At 43.4% G+C, this 10299-nt stretch overlaps 1 protein-coding gene across 1 annotated transcript in view; it reads left to right on the top strand.

The window, feature by feature from the left end:
• Positions 1-794: 794 nt before the first annotated feature.
• LOC141271451 (uncharacterized) overlaps positions 795-10299 on the top strand; it is a 108300-nt gene continuing 98795 nt past the window's right edge. The window contains exons 1-6 of the mRNA XM_073681522.1: positions 795-1123; positions 2805-2954; positions 3084-3263; positions 3338-3461; positions 3545-3642; positions 6142-6232. Of these exons, the coding sequence (XP_073537623.1) occupies positions 1025-1123; positions 2805-2954; positions 3084-3263; positions 3338-3461; positions 3545-3642; positions 6142-6232 (742 nt within the window). The 5' untranslated portion in view covers positions 795-1024. The remainder of the gene's footprint in view (positions 1124-2804; positions 2955-3083; positions 3264-3337; positions 3462-3544; positions 3643-6141; positions 6233-10299) is intronic.

The raw sequence follows: 10299 nt of genomic DNA, 5'->3' as shown, positions 1-10299 counted from the left end.
CGGGCCATTATATTGCATGTAGGCCCATTATACTGCATGGAGGGCTGTGTGGGGGTCACCATGCTTTGCCTTGGGAGTTGAGATGGGGTACAGTAGGTTCATCATACTGTGCATGTGGAGGAATTCACCATGGGCGTATAATACTGTGTTTGGCAGGCACTTTTGTTGGCATCATACTTTATGAGAGATCTGGGACTTCAGCAGGAGGAAAATAACTTTGTAAAGGCTGGAAAGTTATGAGATCTGCTATTCTGTGACCCCAACAATAATTTACATTTTTTTGTGGGGGGGGGGGGGGGCAATTAGAACTTCTGCTATGGGGCCCCATGATTCCTATGTACGCCCCTGGAGAAGGGGTTGTCCTAGTATCGGACAAGCCCTTTAAGCTGATTAAAATTTTAAATGTATGAGCTTGATACAATGCCCCCCAAATATAGCATGAGGCATCATTAGACTATGTTTAATGCCTCCCAATACTGACCCTACCATTCCACTAAAATATTATGATGCCCCTAAAGTTCCCTCAATAAAGTATATCTTCACAGTGACCAAATACAGTCTGAAGCTCCCACTGAGCCACCGCTACAATATGACTAGAATGGAGTTTCTATGATGAGTGGAGCTGCTGGAAGGAGACGTCACAGGAGCAACCACAATCTAAGCACAACACTAGCTATATGGCTGTTCTGTGCTTACAGGACCTGTGATGAGGTCACAGGAGGGGAGGAGTCAGGAGGGTCACATGTTACACATCATTTCCTGGGATCCAAGGGATAACGTTTCTCCTTCTGGAGAGTGACAAGCCAAGCCTGGTGTGCCAAGATGAGGAGGAGCAGTACACTGAAACACTGTGTCCGCAAACTGAGATTCTGGTTCAGTTTTTATCCTAAGTCATGTGATAAGGCTCGTTAAAGGGTCGATATTCACTTTTAGAATTTCTACTTCCAATAGGTGGCACTAGAGTTCTAGTCCTCTTCCTCTCCGAAGAGACAATTTGTATACATCATTTCCTGCAAACTCTAAAATGGCTCCTCCCATACGAGTCTGGTCACATGACTTACCTCACCACAGGTCCTGTGCGCACAGAACAGGCATATATGTGGTGGCGGCTCTGCAGGTGGAGGTATGTGGAGATTCCCCATTACTATTAACCCCCTCAGTGCTGCGGTCACATTCCAGGAGACAGAACGTGTTCCCGTCTGTGTCTCTATATCAGGGTCTGTCTGTATTGGATTAGATTGGGTCACTTCCCTCCTGACGTCGCTCGCTGCTCTGTTACTGTACAGTCTCCATTATGGCCGTCGCCCGCTCCATGTTGTCACTATCAGGAGATATTAACCCCTTCCTCCAGGGCAATTTCGCGTTTTAGTTTTTTGCTCCCTTTCTTCCCATAACATTTTTATTTTTTCAGCAATATGGCCTTGTTTTTTTGCCGGACAAGTTGTACTTCTGATCGACACCATTGATTTTACCATATAGTGTAGTGGAAAATGGGAAAAAAATTCCAAGTTCAATTCCCAAATTGTTTTTTGGATATTTTTTTTTATCGTGTTCACTAAATGCCAAAACTGACCATCCATTATTATTCTCCATGTCATTACGAGTTCATAGATACCAAATATGTATTGGTTCTTTTTTATTTAAGTGGTGAAAAAAAAATCCAATGTTTGTAGGAAAAAAAAGTCACCATTTTCTGAGACCCGTAGCGTGTCCAATTTTTGGGATCTGAGGCTAATTTTTCGGGGTGAGATCTAATTTTTTGCATGCCTAGCTGACATTTTTATTGATATTATTTTGTGGTAGATCAGGTGTTTTGATCACCTTTTATTGCAATGTTGCAGCAACAACAATTTTTTTTTCTCATTACACCATTTACCAATTGGATTAATTTAGTTTTATATTTTGATAGATCGGATGTTTCCGAAGGCAGCGATAACAAACGTGAATTTTTTATTTATTTTTTGTTTTATTTTGAATAGGACAAAAGGGGGGTGATTTGAACTTTTAGATTTTTTTTTTTTTAGATTTTTTAAAACCTTTTTTTTTACTTGCTTCAATAGTCCCGTTAGGAGACTTGAAGCTGCGATCATCCAGTTGCTTGTGCAACACATAGCAGGGCTTCATGTGTAGCTTAAATGATGATCTCCTATGAATGCCGGGCACGGGCTGGCAATCATATGAGGTTCTCAATGACAGGTATGGGGGTTTTCTGCAGACCCCCGGCTGTCATGACAACACATCGGCACCCCGCGATTATGTGACAATGACACGCTTCTGGGTCGCTATTGTCAAATGCTTCTGTTAGAGATTGACAACGGCATTTAACATGTCAACAGGCACGGGTGGATCGTGATTCCTCCCATGGCTGTTAGAGGCACATGTGCCAGGAAGGTGCAGGCTCAGCGCCAGAGCCCACATGAAATGCAGGGACATGACCCTGGACGTACCTATACGTCCAAGGTCATGAAGGAGTTAATGTTCTATCATTATCTGTTACTGACGTTCCCGGTTGTGCCATCCTGATCTCTGTGGACTTTATAACTTTGTGTCTTGTTTTTATGAAATATTTAATAAATATTCAGATATTTTAGATTTTCCTATTAGATTTGTTCTGTGTTTTTGGTGCTGGATTGGAAATATTCTGTAATAAATCTCTGTATGTGACTATAATGTGATTGTGTGTTATACCGGGGGCAGGACGGGGCCATGACTGGATGTAGTGATCATGTGAAGCCGGTAACAGCTCCGGAGATTTCTTACATGGGATCTTTATGATGTTACATCGTCATCTTCTCCCCATTCAGGTCCCTACAATATCAGATCCTTTCAGTGGAGATCTTTTATATAAGAGACTTTTCCTGAGCGATCCATCAAGGATGGATAGGGACAGGGACAAGATGGCGGAGAGGATATTACACCTCACCCTAGAGATCCTCTTCTGGCTTACTGGAGAGGTGAGAGATTCTGATGACGTCACATTACATCATTCTTATCTATGGGAATAACAGATGGACAGAACTGGAGAGGTGAGGACTCTGGAAATGTCTGTAGTGAGATTTATTAATGTGTCTCTCCATAACCAGGATTACACAGTAGTGAAGAAGACATCTAGTGAGCGCTGTCAGGACCCTGTGTCTGAGGGATGGGGAAGACCCCTGAGCCCAATCACAGGGCCTCCACCTCACCCCCTGATACATGAGGACATCAATGACCAGAAGATCCTAGAACTCACCTACAAGATGACTGAGCTGCTGACTGGAGAGGTGACACTGCTGGGACATTATACAGTAATGCTATGAAGGGATTGGGGGGATGACGGTATCATTCTGTGTGTCAGGTTCCTATAAGGTGTCAGGATGTCACCATCTATTTCTCCATGGAGGAGTGGGAGTATTTAGAAGGACACAAAGATCAGTACAAGGACGTCATGATGGAGGTTCTCCAGCCTCTCACATCACCAGGTAATAGACAGGACTAAATACACATTGCCTATAATTATCTATATATAAAGAATGAATTCAGTCCCTGTATGTGTTTCCTCCAGTTCTATCCAGTGAGAGGACAACACCAGAGAGATGTCCACATCCTCTTCTTCCTCAGGACTGTAAACAAGAAGATCTTGATGTTCCTCAGGGTTATCAGGTAGATGGAGAGAAGGTGTCATGAAATCTTCACAATGATATGTAGAAGGCTGTGAAAGTCTTGTATTCAGTCTTGTTTTATTTACCAGTATTATACACTGAATGAACAATTCATTATTTCCCTACTTATGAATCTACATAAGAATGCGAAAATCGCGGGATCTGAGTAACTTTCAGCAAATCACATTCATCAGCGCTAGATTAGCCAGGACCAGTATTTCAGAAACTGACAATCTCATGAGGTTTTACGCACAAAGGTGTCAAGAGTATTGTCACAATTCCACTGCTCACGGTGCACTAGGGATAATATGTCTAAGAGCCGCAAAACATGCAGCCACAGTGACTCGAACATATTATCCGAGCATGCCCAAGATAGTCGGATAACACCCGAGCAGTCTCGGATAACATGTTATCCGAGTATGTTCGCTCATCACTAGCAATTAATCTAGTGGCCTTTAGATTAAAACTCCCTCTGTCTTTTCGCATCCCAAATGTGTTAATCCTTTCGGTTTTGTCTCACTCATCCACGCCTCCTCCAGGTTTCTGTCAATAACAGTTTAGAGTATGAGGTAAAAAAGATTGTTTATTCTCGGAAAGAACCTAATTCCCTCCAGTATCTCGTCCATTGAAAGGGATATGAACCAGAAGAGAGATCCTGAGTGCTAACTCGAGCCATGAAGGCCCATCATCTGGTCAGGGCCTTCCATCATTTGTTTCCTGGGAAGCCTGGGTGGGGTGGTCTGGTAGCCCCCCTAGAAGAAGGGGTACTGTCCTGATTCCACCAATCATGGTGTCCTAGGGACGCTGTGAATGACAGCTCTGCTGCCCTATGGGATTGAGGGCTGGCTGAACTGTCAGGATTGTGAGTGACAGGTCTACCGCCCAATCTGAGGCCGAGGTATGAGTATTGTGATTGACAGCCCAGCTTTCCTGTCTAGCTGGGTCTGTGGCATGTCCTCCAGGTGTCATCTATTTTGGGTGATTACAGGGCTATGTAGCATTCTGACAATTGTCAGACCTTGGTCAACTGTAGCTTTGCTCAAGTGGTTTGTGTGTTTGCTCTGTACTCTGAGTTGTTTTCTGATCTCCGTTGCTGACCTTGGATTTACCTTTTTGACCATGTGTTTGACTTACCCCTTTGTCTTGATCCCCTACCATCCTGATAGTCTGACCTCAGACTGTTACCTGACTATGCTTTTGTCTATTATGAGCCCTCTTGGTACTGACCCCAGACCTTTTGACTATCCTGTCTCTTGGTAAGTCCATGAGTAGTGACTAGCATCACATTGAGTAGTGACTGGCGTCACAATTTTACTGAGCTACTAAAGTGAAGAAAAGTGGAGAGGTCACGGTACCTGCACTGCGCTTGTGGAAATGAAGAGTCCTTGATAGTATAAAATTAAGGATTTTATCACAGGTGTAATATAAACCTTCATTTTATACCATTTAAGATTTACGCAAGCGCAGCCCAGGTACTGTGACCTCTCCACTTTAGTGAATTGCTTTTTGGAAGAATTTTTCCTCAAGCCATGGGGCTGCAACTGCGGATTCCAAGGCTCTTATTGGTGTTGTGTAGATACAAAGTCACCCAGGTGAGCACTACCATCACTGTCACCATCTCTTATTTCTATTGCGGTATTGTGCTCTTCTGTCCCAGTCAGACCCCAGCAAGAGTACACTGAGATTGTTGTGATTGAAGAAAAATATCCTGTAAAAGTGGAACCTGTGGACATAAACAACTCATGGAGCAATATATCAAGAACAGGTGGTGCACAGTGATGTAAACTGCAGCTGAATATAATGATGGTGTTCAACTAATGTGTTTGAACTTGTCGTTTCTTAGCACAGATGGGCCATAACAGCAGATTTAACAGGGGGAAACTGAAAAAAATTAAGTGGGCAAAAGAACACAAAAATGATATCATTGGACAGTGGAAACCATTACCTGGTCTGCTGAATCCAGATTTCTGCTGCACCATGCATAATCCTCAGATCTTAATCCAATAGAGAATTTGATGGAGGACGTAGAATTGGTTGTTTAGAGCATGTCAGTGCCTCCATCTAATTTGTGGTAACTAATAGAAGTTGTCCTATTGACATGGACCAATATTCCTGCAGAACTATTTCACCTTCTAATGGAATCTGTGACTGGATGATCTGCTGAGGTTCTGAAGCTCCAATGCTCTAATACATGGATGGAAGTCTCTAATAATGTGGCCATTCAGTGTATGTCTTATACTTGGTGGAGATGACAGGATAAAGCTGATCATAGACATTAGATGTTGTCTGGATCTTCTCACAATTTTATGGTTATGGAGACTGCTGGTTAGAATTAGGAGCCGGCAGGTTGGATTTCTACAGGAGACCTGCAGCTATGTGATAACTACTGCTATTAATGGCATTTGTTGTCATCATGTTTATTTATGATCCATTCTGTTTTTTCTAAATCATTTCTTACGACTTCTTCATTTGTTTGTGACCTGTAAAATATGTGTTTCAGGGTAAAGATCTGATCCATATTAATACTACAGAGACATATGTGAGGGGTGATGAGCGGTGTAAAGAGGAGATTCCTACAGATAACCCAACAGGTGAGTAGTGACCACTAAATGCCGAGAAGTCACAGATTCTACTTTTATGTAATGCAGGTGCCGGAATGCAAGGACAGAGACACAAAGCGAGGACAGTCAGAGATAAATATAAAACCGTTTATATATAAATATAACAGGTATTCTAAACAAGGGAATGGCAACAGGAGTAATGAACGGTAATTTGAAATATTAATAAAATGCAAAATCTCTCAAGGTAGTGTGGTGCACCCAATCATGGGAGTCACCACGTCAGTTCTTTAACTCTGTATATGGCCCTAGCAGGGGTCACCGGTTATTCCCGCTAGGCCGAAAGTCTTTTCTGGACAAAGTGAATTAAATCACGTTTAGTTTCTTCCACCACAACCGTTCCCCTCCCAACCTGAGTACCTAAACCCAACTGGCCCCTGTACCGTGAGTGAGCAATAGAAGTGACGGCCCTGTTCACGTATGCAGCTCCTCTGCTTTCACTAGCGTGACTTTCCTGGCGTAGCCGTCTCCCAACTCCTCTCTTCCTGGCCGTTGGAGACAGTCTCTCAAACCGTGGATAGGGGGGTCCAGACTTCGTTTGTCGGCGGGCGACGTTGGGTTCCGTGAACTAACTCAGCACCACAAGCAGATTCCGACTCTCCTCAGTAGGCACAGCACTCAGGTCATATCTGTGAAGGATCCGGAGCTCATCCACCGGTGTCCGGCTGTGACACCTCGCTGGCCTCTGGCTTAGGCCTGCCACGCGGGGCTTCTAAGCACGTAGGGAGCACGTCTGCTCCTCTCTGCTGCTTGACGCCAAAACCACCTCAGGCTTGGCGCGCTGGCCTCTTATACCCAGGAACTCCTTCCTGGAAGTCACCTGACTGGGTCCAGCACCTAAATCTGCTCCCCCTTCAACTTCCCTTGCACATCTTGGTTCCGCTTGACTGTGCCTGACCAGCAGATGGCAATCTCTCTCCATCTTTTGAAGCATCCTGTAAGAATTCTCTTAAAGGCTCTCTTGCCTCTATTACACTCAGTCACTGGCTGCTTCCATCTTGGGCAGGGACGTAATGACCGTGGTCGCAGAGGTTGCGACCGGGCACATACAGGAGAGGGGCCCACCAACACCAGCGCATACTTGAACTGGATGTGCTTCTTAGGACGCACATTCAACTGAAGTGTATTGTGGCACAGAGACCCGTCAGATCCGTGCGCAGCAATATACGCTGCTGGCCAATCAGAAGCCATCGGCTGACTGGGGGCGCATGGCAATGACGTCATGCGCTCCTGTTGATTGCACGCTGAGGTCAGCTGCTGGCTTCAGAAGAGGATGTCGTGTGGTGGGGGAGAGGAAGGAAGGTGAGTATAATTGTTTATTTTTTCCTATGCATTAAAAAACAGCGGCAGAACGAGGGACAAAAACCAGGATGGGAGATATAGAGATATACATTATATAATATAATATATACACAGTACAGACCAAAAGTTTGGTCACACCTTCTCATTTAAAGATTTTTCTGTATTTTCATGACTATGAAAATTGTACATTCACACTGAAGGCATCAAAACTATGAATTAACACATGTGGAATTATATACTTAACAAAAAAGTGTGAAACAACTGAAAATATGTCTTATATTCTAGGTTCTTCAAAGTAGCCACCTTTTGCTTTGATGACTGCTTTGCACACTCTTGGTATTCTCTTGATGAGCTTCAAGAGGTAGTCACCAGAAATGGTCTTCCAACAATCTTGAAGGAGTTCCCAGAGATGCTTAGCACTTGGCCCTTTTGCCTTCACTCTGCGGTCCAGTTCACCCCAAACCATCTCAATTGGGTTCATGTCTGGTGACTGTGGAGCCCAGGTCATCTGGCGTAGCACCCCATCACTCTCCTTGGTCAAATAGCCCTTACACAGCCTGGAGGTGTGTTGGGGGTCATTGTCCTGTTGAAAAATAAATGATGGTCCAACTAAACGCAAACCGGATGGAATAGCATGCCGCTGCAAGATGCTGTGGTTGCCATGCTGGTTCAGTATGCCTTCAATTTAGAGTCCATCCGTTCACCTTTTCTGCGTCGCACAAAGACACGGTGGTTGGAACCAAAGATCTCAAATTTGGACTCATCAGACCAAAGCACAGATTTCTACTGGTCTAATGTCCATTCCTTGTGTTCTTTAGCCCAAACAAGTCTCTTCTGCTTGTTGCCTGTCCTTAGCAGTGGTTTCCTAGCAGCTATTTTACCATGAAGGCCTGCTGCACAAAGTCTCCTTTTAACAGTTGTTGTAGAGATCTGTCTGCTGCTAGAACTCTGTGTGGCATTGACCTGGTCTCTAATCTGAGTTGCTGTTCACCTGCGATTTCTGAGGCTGGTGACTCGGATAAACTTATCCTCAGAAGCAGAGGTGACTCTTGGTCTTCCTTTCCTGGGACGGTCCTCATGTGAGCCAGTTTTTTTTTAATGCTTGATGGTTTTTGCAACTGCACTTGGGGACACTTTCAAAGTTTGCCCAATTTTTCGGACTGACTGACCTTAATTTCTTAAAGTAATGATGGTCACTCGTTTTTGTTTACTTAGAATTTGTATTATGGCAAGAAAAAAGCAGCTAACAGTCTATTCAGTAGGACTATCAGCTGTGTATCCACCTAACTTCTGCACAACACAACTGATCGTCCCAACCCCATTTATAAGGCAAGAAATCCCACTTATTAAACCTGACAGGGCACACCTGTGAAGTGAAAACCATTTCCAGTGACTATCTCTTGAATCTCATCAAGAGAATGCCAAGAGTGTGCAAAGCAGTCATCAAAGCAAAAGATGGCTACTTTGAAGAACCTATAATATAAGACATATTTTCAGTTGTTTCACACTTTTTTAAGTATATAATTCCACATGTGTTAATTCATAGTTTTGATGCCTTCAGTGTGAATGTACAATTTTCATGGTCATGAAAATGCAGAAAAATCTTTAAATGAGAAGGGGTGTCCAAACTTTTGGTCTGTACCGTGTGTGTGATAGATAGATATATATATATATAGATATAGATATATATATATATATATAGATAGAGATATATATATATATATATATATATATATATATATATATATATATATATATATATAATACACACACACACACCAGGATTGGGCCCAGGATAAGGGACATATATACCAAGATGGGGTCCAGGACAAGGGACATATATACCAGGACGGGGGATACTAATATATATATATATATATATGTACACACACACACCAGGAAGGGGCCCAGGATACGGAACGTATATACCAGGATGGGGGATATACAGTGCAGACCAAAAGTTTGGACACACCTTCTCATTTAAAGATTTTTCTGTATTTTCATGACTATGAAAATTGTACATTCACACTGAAGGCATCAAAACTATGAATTAACACATGTGGAATTATATACTTAACAAAAAAGTGTGAAACAACTGAAAATATGTCTTATATTCTAGGTTCTTCAAAGTAGCCACCTTTTGCTTTGATGACTGCTTTGCACACTCTTTGCATTCTCTTGATGAGCTTCAAGAGGTAGTCACCGGAAATGGTCTTCCAACAATCTTGAAGGAGTTCCCAGAGATGCTTAGCACTTGTTGGCCCTTTTACCTTCACTCTGCGGTCCAGCTCACCCCAAACCATCTCGATTTGGTTCAGGTCTGGTGACTGTGGAGGCCAGGTCATCTGGCATAGCTCCCCATCACTCTCTTACTTGGTCAAATAGCCCTTACACAGCCTGGAGGTGTGTTTGGGGTCATTGTCCTGTTGAAAAATAAATGATGGTCCAACTAAACGCAAACCGGATGGAATAGCATGCCGCTGCAAGATGCTGGTTCAGATGCTGGGTCAGTATGCCTTCAATTTTGAATAAATCCCCAACAGTGTCACCAGCAAAGCACCCCCACACCATCACACCTCCTCCTCCATGCTTCACGGTGGGGACCAGGCATGTAGAGTCCATCCGTTCACCTTTTCTGCGTCTCACAAAGACATGGTGGTTGGAACCAAAAATCTCAAATTTGGACTCATCAGACCAAAGCACAGATTTCCACTGGTCTAATGTCCATTCCTTGAGTT

This window comes from Phyllobates terribilis, unplaced genomic scaffold, assembly GCF_046119375.1.
Source record: "Phyllobates terribilis strain yellow unplaced genomic scaffold, ASM4611937v1 Scaffold_5__5_contigs__length_657084704, whole genome shotgun sequence".
Lineage (NCBI taxonomy): Eukaryota > Metazoa > Chordata > Amphibia > Anura > Dendrobatidae > Phyllobates > Phyllobates terribilis.
The sequence above is the reverse complement of the archived record's forward strand: the minus strand, read 5'-3'. Positions and strand labels throughout refer to the sequence as shown.